Source organism: Erpetoichthys calabaricus, chromosome 16, assembly GCF_900747795.2.
Source record: "Erpetoichthys calabaricus chromosome 16, fErpCal1.3, whole genome shotgun sequence".
NCBI classification, from domain to species: Eukaryota; Metazoa; Chordata; class Cladistia; order Polypteriformes; family Polypteridae; genus Erpetoichthys; species Erpetoichthys calabaricus.
Window position 1 is genome coordinate 98482694 of NC_041409.2, and position 21353 is coordinate 98504046.

Sequence of the window (21353 nt, forward strand, 5' to 3'; positions counted from 1 at the left end):
CACTATCATCTCCTCCGTACCCCATGTCACCGAGAGGCTGCCCGGTGAAGGTGTTTAACTCCGCCCCTTCCAGTCCCAGCTGCCTTAAAGCCACAGGCGTCCCAGAGGGAGGTGTCAGTACTACCCAGAGGAACCTGCCGGACGGAGCGACTGCAACTCCAATTACTTTGTTTGAATTCCAGCATACAGGACCCACGCCTATGAGCTTCATTTCTTTGGGTTTTGTTTGATTTTGTTGTCCATGGACAATAAAAGGGATGACCCGGTTGGCTCTATAAAATTTCCTCAGTGTTTTCCAGACCTGTCCTTCCTGCACCTGCCTACAATATACGAGTATATACAAGGCATTTTATATTCATTCCACTTTCTAGTCCATTACATGAAATCCATTTTAATTCCAGATTGTAATGTGACTGAAGGCGGTGAATACTTTGGCAAGGCACTGCACAGATACATACAGTCCAAGAGATGCCATGTTGTTATCTGCCATGCGAATCTATGCGACTCAGTAGCTTCCCATCCTGCGTTGGATTTTGCCGTGTGCCCAATGCTCTTGAGACAACTCTCGGCACCATGTGGTTATGAGACGGAAAAGCAGATTTAGAAAATGGATGTCTAGTGCAGTTGGGGGATTGCTTTGGCACTCATTTTCAGTGTTGCTAAATGCAAGAGTGGAACTTTTCAAAGTAGCATTTGATTGGTGGATACGAATTTCTGGATGCGGGTAAATTTGAGATGGTAGAAATCAGGCCCGCTTTAAACATTCCACATGCACATCTCCAGCAGAATAAATTAAATATTACATGTTCCCAGTAGTCAGCAGCACAGCGATGTAGTGCAAGCCAACAAAGGAACTTCTTAAAGATAACACCTTATGGAACAGCGGTGTTCAGTCAATTAAAAGAGCAGCTGCATGCACGGCGGCCTCTGCCGGCATTTCCCGAAAGCAAGCCCGAGCGCCTATTATTGTTCCCAGCTCACTTTCAATAATTCAGGGGCCGTTTTTAATAATCAGTGCCCGTGCTGCACAAAATCCCAAGGCTGACGCTGGAAGCTGCAATCACATTTTCAAGCAAGTTACGTAACCTTCTGCTCCGCGGGTGGGGAAAGCTCCAAAAGGGCGAGGCAGAACACGGAAAGACATTTTAAGAACGCAGGAAAATGCGTAGCACAAGGTGTTTGAAGAGCGCACCCTGCTGGCCGAGGCGCGTCACGCACTTTTGAAAGTTTTTTTTTTTTTTTGCAGCTGTTTCAGTTGCAATGTTTCATTAGCAAAGAACAGTGGACTGTGTGCGGACATCTCACACTTAGTTTAATTCTCATTTGGATACTTGCTGCCATTTTTACATTTTTTTTTTCCAAAGTCACTGCTGTCTTTGTGTCGGGAGAGAAATGTGTTCTGATGATTCATCTTAAAAAGTGACACATGGCCTCTGCGGGCCATTTCTCATAATGGCATCTGCGCTTCTAGATGGCAAGTGAATGGTAAGGCAAAGGATAGCACAGGCCTTCTAGGATAACCTGTTGTATTAGCCAAATGAACCGTCTGGCCTCTAAGAAGTGACTGGGGAAAATATCAAGAGCACTTAGACATTAATATTAATAAGCTAAACAGTCTCTCATCTTTAAATGTTCTAATTAATGAAGTCACACCCAGATGTTCTCTGTTCACGCCTGGAGCACTGGCAAGTATGGCATGCAGACTGCAAGGTGGCCCAATGCAACTTTACAGAACATGTCACACTTCTTTATGTGCCAAAGTGCATTTCACTCCCTCCAGCTGTGACACTTATGCCAGCTTTAGTGTTCTGTGTGCATGTGTGGGGCAGATAGTACTCAGTAGATGGCACAAAGGCCTGTGACGACAGGTCATGTCAGGACAAATCTGTGAGGTCAGTTTGCTAAATCACATAAATAAACATTAAAACAAGTGCAGAGTGGGCTGTGTGGTCTACATAACTTGAAGGAGAACCTTTTTGATAGACAGATAGATAAAGCTTTATTTGGAATAGTTACTTACATTTTTTTGTACAGTGTATTAATCCCACAAGGGAAATATGTTTTTGCATGACCTTTGGAGGTCAGAGCACAGGGTCAGCCGTTATACAGTATCCATGAAGCAATTTTCAGGTTAAATTTGTTTGTTTAGTGTTATCATGGACATGTTTCCTTAGTTGTGTCTGCTGTGTTGCTCTACCTTGTAGTGTATTGTTGCTGCACTGTTTTTGCACCAGTGGGACGAGCAGCATATGATTTTCATTGTACTGTAAGCTATAGTGATGATAAACTGAATCAAAAAAACTAACTTGACTGGAGGTGATGTGTAGGTTTTCTTTAAAAAGACTCTATCTTAAGCTTAACTCGACTTTCTTACCTTAACCGTGCAATGTGGGGAAGTAGCCGTCATCTGCACTGCCAGCCTTGAGGCTACCCCTAAAGCTACTGACACTCTGAGATGATACCCAAATATGATGGCTCTGGCCAGCTGTCAGAAGACATCACGCAGGCCGCGCTCAACGATATGTCTTACCAGCTTCCTAATGTGACATGAAACGCTCTATCAAGTGCTTAGTGCAAATACATGTTAGGAAAGTACTGTTATGATTTGGTACTATTAAATATTGACCTTCAAGAATTTTTCTTCATATGCTATTAAATTTGAGTCATAAGTAAAATTGTTTTGGTTGTAAAAAAACAACTATGTATGCATTATATATACATGTATGTTAAATACCATCTATGTCTGTTATATAGTGCATTTCCCATCTGTCTATCTATCTGTATTATAAAGTGCCTTTCCTGTCTATGTCAGTATTACAGTGCATCCGGAAAATATTCACAGTGCTTCATCACTTTTTCCACATTTTGTTATGTTACAGCCTTATTCCAAAATGGATTAAATTCATTTTTTTCCTCAGAATTCTACACACAACACCCCATAATGACAACGTGAAAAAAGTTTACTTGAGGTTTTTGCAAATTAATTAAAAATACAAAAACTGAGAAATCCCATGTCCATAAGTATTCACAGCCTTTGCTCAATACTTTGTCGATGCACCTTTGGCAGCAATTCCAGCCTCAAGTCTTTTTGAATATGATGCCACAAGCTTGGCACACCTATCCTTGGCCAGTTTTGCCCATTCCTCTTTGCAGCACCTCTCAAGCTCCATCAGGTTCGATGGGAAGCGTCGGTGCACAGCCATTCTAAGATCTCTCCAGAGATGTTCCTGTGTGAGTGTATATACAGTATATATATATATATTTTTTTTTTTTTTTTTACATGATGGACAAAAAGTTTTTCAAGTCAGAAAATGAGGGGCAGCAGGTGGACATGATGGACAAAAAGTTTTTCAAGTCAGAACATGAGGGGCAGCAGGTGGTACAAAATGTCTGCACGTTCAACCAAAAGACCCCCCAATGCAGTTTGTAAGTGCTGCTGGACTTGTAGCAAACACCATGGAGGTTACATAATAAACAATGACACAGCTGAATGACACATTTCCTGCAGTAAATTCTGAAATTATATTGTATTATTTTTCTTTGTTGTTGCTGTTACTCTGTTAGACAGTACCGGTGTGTACTGTACGTGATGCGGGAGGCAGATATCTCGTAATGCACTTAAGGAAGAAATGTGAAAATCCAAAGATGCCACCCAAACAAAAGAACTTCCAAGAATAAAAAGCCCGCACACTGACTAGTAAATCCAGGGAGTGGCGACACACATTTTTTCTATGCTTGAACTCATTTATTAAAGTCTGTATTCCTAATACGATCCTCCAGATCTGTAATGGCACCTGCTGTATATGGCTGTGTGTGGGAGGCAGGCCTAGTGATGGACTTTGACTTTTCTTTCAATTTTGTGTTAAACAGAATTCTAATTAGAACTGCTGTGCACCGTGCTGAAGCAAATTCAACACCATGGCTAGCTGCGTGCTGAGAAAATAAACCCTTGGCGTTAAAGGCGTCGAGCTCTCGCCACCACATAAACAGTGAAATCATGCAAAGCAATCGTACCTTGTAACCAGATGATTTGATATGGACTCCCCTCTTGGTCAATGTTGATTTCATCCGAATAAAGAATGAGCGCTCAAGTGTATTGTCAGGCGCTAGTAAACTGGGGCTGCTGGATTCCACTGTGGAAACAAACAAAAATCCAATTAGTTAATGATAGTTTCTATATTGCGGTGGCAAGCCCTAGAGAATAGCGGGATTAAAAATACATCACGGTAGGAGAGGCGTAATAACTTGTGATTGCATTTCTTTCATGGATGATCTCCAGATAATCATTTATTTGCAAGATGCAGCTCTAAAATAAACTTAAAAACAAAAGCAGGAATGTTTGACCCACAGGAGAAATGAAGACGTGCAGGAGAAGACCCTCAGCTGCCCTCTGCACACTCATCATGTCTGAGACAGGCGTTATGAAAGCTGTCGCTGTCGGCTGCGGCGGTACAGTTTTGTCAGGTTAAATGACATCCAGTTGTTGGGACTTCCCACCAGGCCCCTTATGGCCTCCTTTGACACCAGTGAGTGGGGGTCTTTCTGTCTGTAAAAGGTGCTATACAGACCACCAGGGCACTGGATTGTTATCTGTGCCAGCCCAGACGCCTTTACTATGGCTGCCAGAATTGAAGTTTGGAAACCAGGGTTATGGCCGTAGCTCAATGATCACGTTAATGGACAGACATCGTTGGTGACTGTGATGGTGCAGGTCAGCTCCTTGGTCCCTTTTCTCATTCGGGAGCCTCTTAAACCCGACACTGTCAATAGTCATGACCGCGATGAGCTGTACAAATGAGGACACCACACAAAGCAAGGGGAAGGTGCAAAAGTATACAGTGCCTTTATTAAAAACAATCAAAACAGTGTCCAAATAAATAGTGCAGCAGTCCATAAATAAATAACCCATAAAAACGTGAAAATATGGGTTAAAATAATCCAATAAACCCCATTAAAATACTGGCAGGAACCATCAATTTAAAAAAAACAAAAAACCCGTTGCCTTCTCCTTTTACGTATGTGGCGGCTCCTCTGCTTATCCCTCACGGGCCTCACAGCAGAGGAGTTGCCCTATCAGGAGGTCCGGTTGCTTCTGTCTCCTGGCTACTTACAGGCTCCCTCGCTGGACTAAGACTTGGGTCCCCAATGACCAGGGTGCTCACGCTTTGCACCCCCTAAGCCTTGTAAACCCCACTGCCTTCCACAGCAAGCCGTCCAAACTCCTGGTCACTCTCGCTCCTCAAAACAGCTCAGCCGGAGCGACCAATTCCGACTGCACCCGAGTGTCGGCCATACAGTCCTTAGAGGGGCTCTCCTCCTAGCTGTCTGCCTTCTCTCCAATGAGCTTGCTCCCTTTCGCTCACTCACTCACTCCTGCACCGGCAGGATGTTGGCCTGTGGCAGATCAGTAAGCTGTTTGGGTAGCCATTTTTACGGCCCCCCTAAGACATCATGTGCTGTTGTCCTATGCAGATCCAGAGCTGATATCCAAATGTGCAGCAACAGCAGACCAAGTTAATCCATTGGCCTTCTCTGATGAAGGCATTGGCCATGTCAATGTGGGCTTGATGGCCGACCAGATCGAGCTTCGGCGGTTACAGTCGTTCTTCACGCTTTAAACCTTTCTACCCATTCATCATGTTTGAGTCTGCCGCTTTCACTTCCGGACTGAGCCAACATTCTTTGGTGAATTTCAGCAGGTTTCACTCCCTCTGCCCAAAGAGGTAACGTCATTCAACAATAACACAATAACACGTTCACTTGACCATGGCTTCAAATGCGTGTGGTGTGAGTTCAGACTACCCATAAGACACCACAAACGTCTTGCATTGCGTCAGCTTCTATCTGTTTTGATTGCAGCGTTATTTTCAACTTGCCATTACCTTTTCATTTCCTCTCGTATTTCAGCTGCGCTGTGAGCCGTGTACACAACCAAACAGAATTGAAAGAGACTTGATGATGCCGACTTTGTAAAGGTGCTGTGTGACATGTTTTAGTGGCTACCATTCTGTGACTCAGAGTGAGAGCTCACTGCAGCATGGCAGCCATTGTACTGTGTCTGTGAAAAACCTTGGGGTGGCGTTCATTATGGAAATCAAAGTGTGCACCGTGCTAAATATTATCAGCATCTGCTCTTCTGTGTCTGCAACACCTACTTTTCCTCACATCGCCTTCGCAGCAGCGTCTTACCGGGGGGGGATTGGGAAAGACACTGGAGCTTAAATGGTGAACAACAAAAAAAGAGTGGGTGGAGAGAGCGTTAGGACCTCCTGACTGTGTTGGAGATTTAATTCTAAATGGCCAGATTTGCCATTTCTGCACATTCAGTAACCCATAATGACAAAGTGAAGACAATGTTTTCTGAAAGGCCTACAAATAAGGCGAGTAACTTGTTTAAGGCAGAAATCTGGATTTGTACAAAACCTCTGTTTACATACGCAAGTGCGCTTCTGGAGTTCTCCTTTGGGAATTAAACTGCATTAAACTGCGCAAAAAGACTTAGACGTCCTCATCAGCCGCCATGAGCCCAAAAACAAACACAAAGCCTGTAATCACATGCTCTTGTGTTTTATAAATACGTTTAGTCCTTCTGTGATGTGAGTAAGTAACATGCGCACCCATTTTAACATCCTTGACCCAAGTCAACTGTTGATGTGCGGTATGAGCACTGGCCGCCGCGTCACCCGATCACACTGTCTCAACATGGCAATAGCAAATCGCCGGACGAAAACTAAACATTACTGAACTGAGCGACTGAGCCCTGCAAAGGATTGGTGTACCTTCTTGCCGTACACACAGTGCTGCTGGGATTTTGATAAAGTGATACTTTGTGAATCCCGGAGGGGAAACTGACTTTTCATATGACCTGTGGAGGTCAGAGTGCAGGTACGGCCATCTGGAGAAATCTTCAGCTCAAAGTAGGATCCCTTCTGGCAATAACAGGATTTGAACCAGCAACCATCCAGACACCAGGAGAGATCCTTAGTCTTGGAGCAACCACTCCATCCTCTTCATAAAAATAATAATGGTAATAACACAGCTAGTTTTTACTTCAATAAACTAAGAATTGCATCAGGTTACCCGTTACTTTAAAAAGTAATCAGACTATGTGAGCCACGTGACTTAACACATTAACCGCAACACTGCTCCGGAGATTGTGCTGCCGAGATTAGCACTGTGCGTTCAGCAAATCGACATCTGAAATACTGAGACACGTTATTTCAAACGAGAAAGAATATTACGATCGCCCCAACATTTGCCTCGGGGAAATGTGTCTTGTGGAATCTTCTGCCCGTGGCTACTGAAAGTATCACTATATTGCCAAAAGTATTGGGACCCTCCCTCCAAATCATTGAATTCTCGTGTTTCAATCACTTCCATGGCCACAGGTGTATAACATTGAGCCAAGCCCCTCAGCATGCAGATGGCTTCTTCAAAAATTTGTGAAAAAACAGGTCGCTCTCAGGAGCTCAGTTAATTAAAGCCTGGTACCGTGAGAGGATGCCACCTGTGTAATAAGTCCTTTCGTGAAATGTCCTCGCTACTAAATACTCCACGGTCAACTGTCAGTGGTATTATAACAATGTGGAAGCAATTGGGAGCAACAGCAACTCAGCCACGAAGTGGTAGGCCACATCAAATCACAGAGCGGGGACAGCGCATGCTGAGGTGAGCAGAAGTCGCCAACTTTCTGCAGAGTCAATAGCTACAGACCTCCAAAAGCGCAAGAACTGTGCAGCGTAGAGAGAGCTTCATAGAATGGGTCTCCATGGCCGAGCAGCTGCAGCCAAGCCTGACATCACCAAATGCATTGCAAAGCGTTGTATGCAGTGGTGTAAAGCCCATCGCCCGCCACTGGACTCTAGAGCAGTGCAGACGTGTCCTCTGGAATGATGAATCACGCAATGCGATGGATGAGTTTGGCCATGAGAAGGGGACTTGCCTGACTGCATTGTGCCAAGTGTAAAGTTTGGATTATGGTGTGGGGTTGTTTTTGGACCCTTAGTTCCAGTGAAAGGAAATCTTAATGTTTTAGCACACAAAGCCATTTTGGACAATTTCATGCTCCCAACTTTATGGGAACAGTTTGGAGATGGCAACATGACTGCACACCAGTGCACAAAGCAAGGTCTATCAAGAAATGGATGAGTGAGTTTGGTGTGGAGGAACTTGACTGGCCTGCACAGAGCCTTGACCTCAACCTGATAGGTCAAACATTTCCTTCAACCCACTCCTTCCTACACCTTGTGGAAAGCCTTCCTAGAAGAGCTGAAGCTGTTTCAGTTGCAAAGGGTGGGCCGACTCCATATTAAAGCCTATGTATTAAGAATGGGATGGCATTAAAGTTCATGTGTGTGTAAAGGCAGGCGTTCCAGTACTTTTGTCAATATAGTGTATGTGCAAAGCAGATACACAGGCGGGCTGACAGAGTGCAACGGACATGTGCAAACCACTTAATCTGTAGCAGTAACCCGGTTAAGGGTTTACATTGACAAAATATTTGAATTTTTCATGGAGAAATCTCCATGTGTCAACCTGTTTTCTCAGAGACCAATAACCAGAATAAAGGCTTACATGGCATTCTGTGAATAACTGAGTTATTAAAGTACACTGATTCCTACCCTCCAAATTGTGCTTAGGTGCATCCTGGATGGTCAGATTCTCGAGATGTTTCTAGAACTTGACGTCCAGTCAATTCAATTCAACACAGATGGACTCCAGTCATCTAGAAAGGCATACATGGACCCCTGAATAGAAGGTCCCGCCATTCACACTGCATGTCGGGACAAAAAACCAAAGCCATGAAGACTAAGGAAGTCTCTGTAGAGCTCAATTTGTGATGAGGCACAGATTAGGGTGATGGATTAGGAGTCTAGGAGCACAGTGGCCTCAAGTACTGTGAAAATGGAAGAAGTTTGGAACCACCAGGATTCTTCCTACAGTTGGCAGTCTGGACAAACTGAGTAACTGGGCAGGAAGGGCCTTGGTAAAGGGAGGTGACCAACGACCCAGTGGTCTCTCTTCCTTCGAATTTCAGAAATTCTCTACTGAGATGAGAGAGCCTGTCAGAAGGATGGCCATCTTATCAGCTTTCCATCAGTCAGACGTTTAAGGTAGTGTAGCTAACTCCTGCTTGGAGACCTCCAAACAGAGACAGCGTGAGGTGAAAGAGTCTCTGGTCTTTGGGCAGAACTCCAAGCACTACGTCTGATGACGAGTAGGCACTCCTCATTTCCTACTCAAATACCATCCCTAGGCTGAAGCAGGGTGGTGGTGGCAGCATCACGCAATGGGGGTGCAGGGAAAAGGGGGATTGGTCAGAATTAAGTAAAGGACAAATGGAGCCAAACACAGAGAGGTCCTTGAAGAACACCTGCTCCAGAGTACCCGCCACCTCAGATTGGGGTGACAGTTCAGTGACAATGCTTGGAGTGGCTTTGAGACAAGTCTCAAGATGTCATTCACTCTGGAAGGTGATGAACTCCCTAGGGTTCAGAGTCCAGCGTGGCTCACTGTATGACACTGCGATCCAATCAGCAATCTGTCGTAAAGCTGATGAGGTAGACTATTATTTTGGATAACTCTTTCTCACTATTGGATTAATTTTCTATTTATTTCTTGGTTTGTGAATTTTAGTGCAGCTTGTAAGGGATTGAAGGTCATTGTTATTGACTCTCATTTAATATCTTTTATACTATTGCTGCCACTTTATTGTGAGCTGGAGCGAGGGAAAGCTGGAGCCTGTCCTGGCAACCACTAGGTACAAGGCGGGAACAACACCTGGGCACAGGGTGCCGGCCCATTCCAGGGTGAACACAGACACACTCCTGGGGCCAATTTACCATTCCAATTCCACATTAATGCACAAGCATAAGCAATGGCAGAGTTTCGCCACTTACTGTACGTGAGCCGGCATGAAAATAACAGAACAAACGGTGTTTTATAGGAAGACAGAAATAGTAATCTGAAAGTGACGAGTTTGATTTCACAAAGGTAGACCTAAGTGGGGACAAATCTAAACAAGGAAGGAGAAATGTGGCAAGTCCACGCATCAGGTGTGTGACAGTTGAAATGTAAATGTGAATTCTTGTCTGTGCCTCGTCATCAAGTGTTCTAGCTAACTCTGAAGCAGCTAATGTCACAAACCTGACGGAGTGGTTTATCTAACTGAACTGGTAGGAAACGTTTACTCTTCACAAAAGAGTTGGTGGAAATGAAGAACATACTGAATTGTCTTTGTATTCTTCTGACAAAAGATATGCAGTAACAACGTTTGAAGTTTTGATTTTAAGCAGTGGGGGCTTCTCTGTTGCTCAGTCACTGAGCACACTTTGTGGCTGCTGGAAAGTAAGGCAGGATCAAGCACGGGTCAAACACGAGCCGAAGGAAATCTCTCAGTCCAACAGTTCGTTTTAAAAGATTTAATGAAAATTCAAACAGTCCACACAAGAATAAAGAAAAAGGGTTACAAACGTAGAATAAAAGTCAAAAAAACAGTGTCTTCTCTAAATTTAGCTTTTCTTGTCAAACTTCAGTTGTTTCCAAACTTAAAGATGCTTTACTTCACCTTCAGTATGCTTAGAGCATACGGCGCTACACGTTCAATAGAGCATGTCGTGTTACATTCTATTGGGCGCGTAAGGTGCTGTTTAAAACTGTGTGCCCTCCATGCCTTACACACGGCAAGGAAGGTCACTAACTGAGACTTATCTGTAGTCAGAGAGACAAGAAATAGTTAGAATACACCAATTCAATTCAGTGTGTGGGGGCTCTAAGAACCTTCCGTAGACTATGAACTAATATATAGGCAAATATTTAATACAACTTAAATAACTAGCAAATGGCTCTTACACACTTTGTAGACCAAATGCATGAGTTAAGATGGTAAATCAGAAAGGGAAGGCAATTTAAAAATGACACAGCCACTGCAACGGATACAGGTGACGCAGTACAACATGGTTGCAATGGCTTATGGGTAACTCAAACACACACGGCCATTAGTCTAGCTCAGGGGTCGGCAACCCGCGGCTCTGCGGCTCTTCAGCCTCCTTGTAATGGCTCCTTTTGGCCTTGACAAAAAAAAAAAAAAACATGAAAATGAATAACGGCAATTTCTTAATTTAATTTGTATATAATATATGTAATATATATAATGTTTATTTACTACTACTACTACTGTTATACACTTTAACATCTAATTTTTATTTTTTATTTATAATTTGTCAACTAAAATGCGCGTCACATCTACGTCTATAGCCCTCGCCTTTACCTGCAGGTGGCTTCTGGAGTGTGCGACCCCTGCACTAACCATGAATAAATCCCAAAAATGAAAAATCCCAGAAGAGAACAGAGAGTTTAATTCTGCGTGGACAGAAGCATTTGCCTTCACCGCCAATGACGCTGGCTTACCGGTGTACTTAATATGTGGCGATAAATTATCGAACAACAAAAAATGTAACGTTGAAAGACATTTTCGAAACAAGCACTCAGCATTCACTGAAAAATACCCAAGTGAAGATGAGCGAAAGAGAGCAATTTCGGAACTGCAACGGAAAGCTGAACAGAGCAAACATACATTCAAAAAGTGGATCACTTCTCCACAATCAACTACAGCTGCTAGTTTTGTGGCAGCTCAAGAGATCGTAAGGAGGGGTAAGCCGTTCACAGACGGAGAATACATGAAAGAATCGTTCATAAAAATATCAGAGCATCTATTCTCTGACTTTACATGTTTTGGTGTTTGAGCGCATGATGACAGTGTTTGCCAGAGATGTACAGAAAGGTTCACTCTCTCACTTCCCCTCCCTGAGAGAGTTCAAAGCAGTGAACATTCACATAAATTGTGATTATTTCCACCGTACAATTATTGCAATGCAAGCTGCATTTAGAGAAAGATTCAGTGAGTTCAGAAAGAAAAAAAACACTCTCTCCTTCCCTGGACATCGACCCATCCCTGCTGAACACATCCGCATTCACAGGAGTAAGTAAGCCCGATCTAGAAATTGAACTGGCCGCATAGCGGATAAAGATTTATGGGTGTCCAAGTTCAAATGCCTGACAGCGGATCTTGAAGAAGTCGCCCGTCAGAAGGCTACTCTCGCTAAAGAGCACAAATGGACTGATATTGAAAACCTCCCCAAACCCGACAAACTTGTTTTCAATACATGGAGTGCCATTCCCGAAACATATATGAACATGAAAAAATATGCATTTGGAGTCCTGTCCATCTTTGGCTCAACATACTTATGTGAGCAAGTTTTCTCAAGAATGAACTTCATAAAGTCCAAATATCTCTCCCACCTCACACATGAGCCTGCAGTCCTGTGTGAAGGTCAAAGTCACATCGTATAGCCCCGACATAGAACAACAACAACATTTATTTATATAGCACATTTTCATACAAAAAGTAGCTCAAAGTGCTAGAGATGATCTGCAGCGAACTTCAGAAACAGAAGTCACATTAAACAGGTGAGAACAATAGCATTTAATAGGCTAATATTTAAAAAAAAACACATTTATTTCAGACCCGGAGCTGATGTCGGTTTTTTTGTATGTTCAGGTGCTTCAGTTGATTGCTGGCTGAGAGGGAAACCTGAAGAGGATGAGAGCACACTGAAATGGAATTTTATGTTTACTTTTTTAAAGCTGCTAAGCTACAGCTAAATGTTTTATTTATATTAAAGAGGGCTAGTTTTTATTTTAATTTTATACAGGTATAGGAAGGACTCAAATAGGCCTGCAGAGTTCAGTTACATTTATTTCAAAGTAGGCCTACACATGCACACTGCACTTCTGTTTGTTGTATTCCGTGGTTGTAACATGTAAAATCTAAAAAAAGATTAAAACTTTTAAAAGTTTATAAGCTGTGTTATGTTTTGCGGCTCCAGACTATTTTTCTTTGGAGGAAGAGGGAGCAAAATGGCTCTTTTGATAGTGAAGGTTGCAGACCCCTGGTCTAGCTGGAGCCAACGAGAAATGAACATGGACGCTCCTTTGTGGGACTTGCACCCCTGTTGAACAAAGTATGTCTTTGAGCAGAGGGAGAAAGAAAACCTGCTGAAATTTACCAAAGGATGTTGGCTCAGTAAGCAAGTGCAAGCAGCAGGACTCGAGGAAAAGTTTATGAATGGGTGGAAAGGTTTAAAGCGGGAAGAACAAGTGGAACCAACGAAGTTCAATCTGGTCGCCCATCAAGCCCACATCGAGATGGCGAATGCCTTCATCAGAGAAGACCGACGGATCACGTTGTCTGCTGTTGCTGCACATCTGGATATCAGCCATGGATCTGCACATGACACAATGCCCGATGACTTGGGGTACCGTAAAATTGGCACAAGATGGGCAGGCAAACGGCTTACTGATCTGCACAGGCCAACATCCTTTGGTGAATTTCAGCAGGTTTCACTCCATCTGCCTAAAGAAATCTCACAACAGTGTTGGGTGTCCATCTTCAGTTGACCTTGGCTTACACTAGACTAATGGCAGAGTGCTGCTTAGACTCTACCCATAAAAGTACCCATAAGCATCGCAAATATGTTGTACTGCGTCAGCTTCTATCCATTTCAAATTGCCATTACGTTTTGGTTTATCCTCGTAATATCCGTTTTTTCAGAGCATATGAATGAAAAGCTACAAAGAAACCAACCTTGGTGGTGCTAACATATGTTTAAATATATTCAGTATTTAGTTAAAACCGCTAACAACTCAAACCTTGAAAATGTAACTATGACTTATTGTAACACGTACAAAAAACAAACATCAGTTTAACATAAGAGGACACGTTTTCAGCGAGACCTAAAACAGACTTTTTAAAGTTTCACGTAATCACTTCACAGTCCACACTGACAAAACGTATCCCCGCTGCCAGAACTGTTCAGATGTGGACCACCTCTGACCTCAACCATTGATGCCCTTCAACCCTGCTAAAATTCACCGAACGAAGTTAGCTCAGTACGAACATGAAGTCAGCAAAACGTTTATGAACGGGTAGAAAGACGAAAGTGGGAAGAACAAGGTGAGCTGATGAAGCCCCTCTGGCTGACATTGCGCACACAAGTAGCCAAAGGTTCCTGTGCCACTGTGATCTGCAAGTTTTATTCCACCTGACATTATTTTACTTAAAACGGGAAACTGAGGCCATGAAGAGGCACAGCTGATGCATTCGAGCCGCACCAGCCAGCTGACAGGGAGAAGGTGAAACAGAAATAAGAAGAAACAATGGAAGTCACTCTGGCAGGCTGTTGAGAGACAGCAGGTGTACCCCTTGGTGTGACGGCCGGGGTATTTAAACATTGAACTGTGCCAGCAAAAGATGCTGTCCCATGTTTGGGAAGTGCTTGTCCTTATCTTGGAACCAAAGACTGTGAGAAAAATATAGAAAAGTATAAAAGCCCCAGCCACTACACTGAAAACTGAAACTCACCATTGGACAGATGGAAATGTGCCTCACCGCAATCTCAAAGTGGCCAGAGCTGACCGCAGGAAGCCACGAGTGCACCGCAATGTGCCAGGAGCTCTCCTTCAAAATGATATTATTGTGCGTGTCAGCCCCGATATTAAAAGAAGCTAAACGTATTCTTTCTTTAGTCTCATGTTTTCTTTCTTCAGCTTGGAATTACCGGCGTACCACTAGGGAAGGATATAATAGTCTATTTCATAATACAACACTAAGAGTGCCAGAGAGCCGGCTGAATCGTGGCTGTCCAATGAAAACACCATTAACTGACACTTGGACTTGAACCCAGCATATGGAGGCTTAAAAAGAAGAACATTCAAATAATAAACAGGACTTTATGACCAACACCTTCCGAACCCCACCTTACTAATCCCCACCCTTCCTCTATGTCTAATCATTTTCCTCTTATGATGACACCTGGCAGGTTGTCAAAAGTTTAGAAATAAAAAACTACCCTGAGATCTCCCTTTGTGGATCTCTAACTACAAACATATATTATATATAAAACGTAGCTGTGGCTCTGCCCATGTAGTAGTGAAACAGGACAAACTTTAAAAAAAAATGTAATTTGTATTGAGAAGAATTTAAATTAATAGCTTTCGTATCCGAGGGCCTCTTGATGTACAAAATTTTTGGTTTTGCTATCAGGGGCGAGAACATATATGTTTCTGGAACTAACCTGGGACAAAGCCACGTAAAGCTGACCCTGCGAGAAGCCTGGTGAGCTATGATCAAGCCCTGCCAACTGGAGTGTGTGTCCCTGCGCCTCATTAATTGACATTGCAAAGCAAAGCTTCACCGGGAACTGTAATGTCTTGAATTGAAAGGGCAGGTCTGTCCGATGAGAGGAATGCAAGGGATTGAAACCCTCTCGCCAATGCCACATCAGAGCAACGCGAACAGAGGCTGGTGTGGGAGTGAGAAGGGACACGGCCACTTCCCCCATCCCCTCGACCTGCAGCTCTCTCTCGGATTTGCGCAAATAAATCGGTGCCGGAACCGAACTCTGATACTTAGCACAACGAGAGAAGTTGCAAAATCAACTGGAATGTTCAAGCAAGTTATAGAAAAAAAACACAATCTAAATTTGTGAAAAGCAGACAGACAGATGTTAGATTCTATATATATATATATTTGCAGTTGGAGATCCACGAAGGGAGAAAAAACGAATCACGTATCATAAAATAGTTTTATTCCTGAGCTTTCAACCCCTATCAGGGGTCTTCATCAGAGGATAATGCTTAGACTTACAAGAATCAAAGGCAATATATAGCAACACATTCAGTATGGGGGTGGGTAGGTGGACGGTGACTAAGTCAGTATGATCAAGTGGGGGGGAGGGGGTTTGTATAGTTTAATTATTGTGTATATGTCCTTCTTAAGTTGGCATATGCTGGGTTTATGTCCAAGTGTCTGTTGATGGCGTTTTCATCTGATAGCCAAGACTCGGCCAACTCTCTGGCGCTTTTTGTACTGGCCTTAAATTTTACTGTCCAAGGTTTGATTCCCGAGAGGGGATGCAGTGAGTGTGTATGCCTGATGAGCCCAGAATTAGGGCGAAACACGTGTCGCGTACTCTTTGCATTATTTGACAGTAAAACTATTGTCAACCATATATATGATTATAAAAATATAGATTACAATAACATATATTTATCTAATATATATATTAGAAATTATAGCTTTTACTACACCAAATGTATGTGTGTGTGTGTATATATATATATATATATATATATTATACACACATTTGGTGTAGTAAAAGCTACAATCTCTGATGAACATATTCCATGGGAGCGTACGCCCTTTCACTAGACTAAGGTAAGAGTGCTGCACTGAAAATGTTATGACAATCACCTCTTGAAGCGTTAAGAAGAAGATTCCAAATGTTTTGGAGCAGACATTCACTGGAGACATGGGCCATCACTGTGAGCAGGAAAGCAAGAGATGAAGCAGTGCAGCAGAAACACCCGTCTTGTCCAGTAAAGAAGAAATTCATATGACAGCCTTCTGTCGAGAATATCATGATGACTTTCTTTTGGGACATGCAGGGTCCTATTCTGGTGCGTTTTCATGAATGCGAATACCCAGTGACCAGTGCAAGCTGCAATTCAAACAGTCAGACATGGTCTTGCTGCTCCATGACAATTCACGTCCCCATTCATCAGCCTAAACAGTGGTGGCCATGCAGTTTGAATGTCTTCCACGTCCTCTTTATGGCCCTGGCCCAGCACTATACAACTACCACGTCTTCAGTCTACTTAAGGAGTCTCTACGCGGTCGCAGGTTCTGGACATGGTGCAGAACAGGATTTGGGGGCAACCAGAAAAGCTTCTTGTCCTAAGGAATGAAGAAGTTAGTGGGACGACGCAAGAAGCACATCGACCTGTAGGGAGATCATATGGACAGGTGATACAACTGTGATGTTCTTCTGCTCACCATCACCGGGATTCAAGGGTGAGCTGCCTTTACTTCGTGATTCTCTCTCGTACGTCAGGCAGTCCACGATGATCACATCATTCTTTATAAATGCAATGCTGCCACCTCCCCAACCCAGATAAACCCCCCTCTTTTGCCGTTAGTTTGAGGGGTAAACCCTCAGGCCCTGTAACATGTCATTGCGGCCTATCGGAGGAACCTCCACACAGATGTGGGGGAGAACTTGCAAAGTCCACAGTGCATGGCAGCTGACCCCCAAAGATATGAATCCAGGACCCCGGTACCCTACTCGTTGTGCCACTACTAGCTAATGTGGCCGAGTGCTGGAATGACAGGACAAAGATGAGAGAATGGTCAGGACACCAACCAGGTCAACCAGTTTCATTCTGCTGGCCCAAATAAAATAAATGCCTTTATGACTTCAAAATGTAGCCCACCTAGCTCTTCAGCTGTCAATATGGAAGTCTTTTCGGGGGGGCTCCATCTGCCAGTCTGCTCTGCACAAACGATGCCTCCTTCTGGGTGGCCGGGCTTCTTAACCTCGTGTGGACCCAAAAGGGCGGGGCTAAGTGCCCTCACTGGGCGGTTTCTTTGTACATGCCTGCGACCCCGCCCCCTTTTGAGCCGTGGGTTATTACACACTTCACACACACACACACACACACGTGTGACACTAGTGGAGTCAGATTCTGCACGGCTATCCCAGCACGTCAGCTTTTTATTTTGATTTCATGACTGCGCAGAACACTCAAGAGTGCAAATCAAAAGGAGAACTCGTCACGCCGAACCTGAGCGTACGGAGCCCCGTGTGTTATTTTAATTTTTTTTTTTTTTTTTATTGTTTAAAGCTGGGCCATCTCCACCCTCTGATGATCTTTTTCTTTTTCTTTCTTTTTTCTCTTTCTCTAAAGACACGAATTAAATGTCATTTAAAATCTAACTAGTCCTTTATCACTCTGGGGAAAAGCCGAGCCATGTTATATTTAGTCATTTCATTTCTTCTGATTAAATATGAATTACTATGAAATTTTTCTCATCATCTAACACAGTGGAAGACGCCAACAGTTTTTTAATACACTATATAAGCACAAACTTCAGCTCTAAGAGTTTAATTCGCCCCTCTAATCCAATCACATCAACCTTATTTCTCTTATCAGAGATTCCCATTTTGAATTAAATGAGCTCATTAGTTTTAATCAAAGGCAGAGAGATCAAAACTTACACTTAAATGCTTTAGATCAGAACTGTCACTCAGCCGTGGAGTTCTATTTTACTAAAACACGAGATCAGAGCCCCTTAGAACTTGGCCTTTTTTTTTTTTCCTCCATCGCAGACGGCTTAAAGGCGCAGTGGCCTTTTACTTTTTATTTTATTGAGAACCTCAAGTAATAAGAGGCCGGCGTCTCCTCGCCGAGAAAGAGCTTGCCAATCCCCGTCGGGTTGTTCAGGAGACGAGTCGTACGCTTAGTGAATTTTTTTTTTGTTTCATTCATTTTTCATACTTGCCCTTAAAGCCTGGGCCACGGGGGCCAAAAGCAGCAATCTATGGGCATGGTGGTGTGGGGGCGGGGGTTATGTGGATGACAAAAACCAAACTGCTTTGCCCGGCGTTTTCGCAGACTCAAGGCACGTTGCCGTTCTCATGATTTATTTGGATTTGCCACTGAAGGCGGAAAAGAAAAAGCGGCACAGAGATGGGGGCCAGGATAAAACAAGCAAAATTAACAGACGTGTCCTGCCAGCCTCAGATAACGAGACAGCGTGAGCGGCAAAGCTGCGAGACTAACTAATAAACTGGGGAAAAAAACCCAAGGAAATAGAACCAGGAATGGCAGTGTGGCAGGGAATGAAACCACAGAGCTGCTGCACATGTGCGGAATATCAGGGGGGTTGATTTGAAGGCCGGCCAGCATGCAGACCACTCAAACAGCTCGCAGCATACACGCTGACCGATTTCTGTCTGTCCAGCAGTATTAATGTTTGCAATGTGCCAGTTTGTAATAAAATGCGTTTTTCATTCCAACAGATGGTGCATCACTAACAATAGAATGTTATACCAAATGGTGTACGATTGAGACAAACGACAAGCTGACACCGTAGCTTAATAAAGAAAAATCGTCAGTCAGTCACTAACCCGCTTAGTCCTGAACAGGGTCCTGGGGGGTCTACTGGAGCCTATCCCAGCCAGCACAGGGCACAAGGCAGGAACAAACCCTGGACAGGGCGATCTCACACACACACACACACGGGGGCCAATTCAGCATTGCCAAGGCACCCAGCCTGCATGTCTTTGGATTGTGGAAGGAAACCGGAGAGAACATGCAAACTCCACGCAGTGAGGACCCCAGACACGCACACCCTGTACTCCTTACCGCGAGGTGACAGCACTACCACTGTGCCATCATGCCACCCATAAAGGAAAATTGGGTTAGAAAATTGACCAGAAAAGAATCTTTTTAATAAATAATCGCTGCACTCGCGTCTTTGTGTGTGTGCGTGGCAGCGTGGCGGGAGAAGTTACCGTGTGCAATGTGGGAGCGGATGGACTTGGTGCACAAGTGCAGGATCACCTGTGACCCTAATTGGCACCAGGAGGTGCTGATTGTCACAGCTGTGCCACGTCCCTGTTTTAAGAAGGAAAGCAGGTGTGTGAGAGAGGAGAAAAAGAAAAGACGAAAAGGAAAAAGAAAGAAGAAAAGTGTCAGGAGAGAGCGAGATGTCGTCATGAGAGGAAGCAGCGTGTGGCTGGCTGGACGTCAAAGTAGCAGGAGAGACCACGAGGCTCAGGAGTGTGTGCTCTCGCTGCGAGGACCCAGTGGAACAAGTCATGCGGTGGTGTGGATGGCCATTAGTAGGGAAGATCTGGGTGAATGGTGAGGCTTGACCCAGAGCAGCTGGCCAGCATGACCAGTCATGTCCCATCGTAAATATGGCTATGGATGGCTCCATCTGAGACACCAGGATGTAAAGAGCTGCCATTCAGCGCTCTGTTCCTGTTATCCAGAAATACAGAAGGCCTGGTGCATGTAAATCGGGCAGTTTGGATTACAGATTACGCCTCTGCGGCAGCTGCTCATCTGTAACGAGCTGCTGACAGCACATGGTAGGGTCTCATCTGATAAGCCAGCGTCACTGCTGCTCCCCGACCCACCATGTTTGACTGAAATGCGCTGCGGCTCCATCTGTTGTCCTTTACCAGAACAGAACCGCCACAAAGAAGCAGGCAGGGTCCTCCAGCTTCCAACAGGTGACATACCACGCAGAAGCCATACGACAAGTCCAACCTCATGAAAGGAGGCCTGTAGGGGAGTGGGAGCCTGTCCTGGTGCTGAGTCACAAATGTGGCCTAGCGGGGGCTAACAGCATGTGTATCGCATTGCTGGCAGCCATTGTTTAGGTAACACTTCAGGGTGTGCTCAGCTTAAGGAGTCTGGTGACAGCAATTACCCACCGAACTAGGGGAGGGTGCTGTGTGCCAATCCTTTCTCTGCAGAACGGTAGACTGAGATCCACTCCATCACTGATGTCACTTCCGTTGTCTGTCCTCCAGGACCCGCCCCTTCATCCCACATGACCATATAACCCAAGAAGCAGCCATCTTGTTTCCAGTTTTGTCTGAGAGACATTACAACAATCAGACAAGAACAGGCCCTTCAGCCCAACAAAGCTCACCAGGCCTGTCCATGTCATTCTTCCAAAACAGCATCAAGTCGAGTTTTGAGAGTCCATCATGTGAAGGTCTTGGAAAACAAAAAACTCACAATTACACGGGGTGACCAAGGTGGTGCCCCAACTCTACAGGCGTAACTTTACAAGCTGCGTTGATGATACCCTCGTCACGTCAGCGGTCGGCCCGTTTTCTTAATAATCAAACCTTAGATGGAAGCCCGCTGCACTAAGTTGTACTGCATGGCCCAGGGATGGAGTTCTTGATGTTAGCTGAAGCGGTGAAGCACTGAGGATCTCTTTTTGGCTTGTCATTTTTCTCACTGTTTGTGTCACACTGATGGAGATGTGGTGGGGCGATGTCACCGAGGGCCACTCAGTGGGTGTTGAGCGCAGGGGTGCCTGTGACGCTCCTCAGTTGGTGACTGATGAGCCACACAGGAGCACGATGTTCTGCTCCTCAGTACACTTGGGCAGTGTTTCTCAACTACTGGGTTGAGACCCACTTTTGGGGTCCCGAGTTTCTATTGTTCATAATGGTAAGTGGGCTGCTCTGATGACTGCGCTCAATCCCACCTGCCCCCCACTAAGACGACCGCACTTGATTCTCCAAGGGGGATTCAACCACTAAACACAGAAAAAGGTGGGACTCAACACCGGGAAGGCTGAGGGGTACAGCACTGGGGCCAAGGACGACGTTCAACGGAAACTGGAGGATGCGCCCCAAGAAGTGCCAGACAACTTCTCAATCGGGTCATGCTTGGTTTTCAGTGTTGCTGATGGGAGCTTTGAA

General features: G+C 44.4%; 2 protein-coding genes across 5 annotated transcripts in view; one reads left to right on the forward strand and one right to left on the reverse strand.

Moving 5' to 3' along the window:
* Positions 1 to 21353, forward strand: part of egln3 (egl-9 family hypoxia-inducible factor 3) — a 526600-nt gene that overhangs the window by 281008 nt on the left and 224239 nt on the right. The window lies entirely within an intron of this gene.
* The window catches only part of LOC114666379 (neuronal PAS domain-containing protein 3), a 764183-nt gene that overhangs the window by 63332 nt on the left and 679498 nt on the right, over positions 1 to 21353 (reverse strand). For all 4 annotated transcript variants that reach the window (XM_028821218.2, XM_028821217.2, XM_051920026.1 and 1 more), the window contains one exon: positions 4015 to 4133. In XM_028821218.2, the coding sequence (XP_028677051.1) occupies positions 4015 to 4133 (119 nt within the window). The remainder of the gene's footprint in view (positions 1 to 4014; positions 4134 to 21353) is intronic.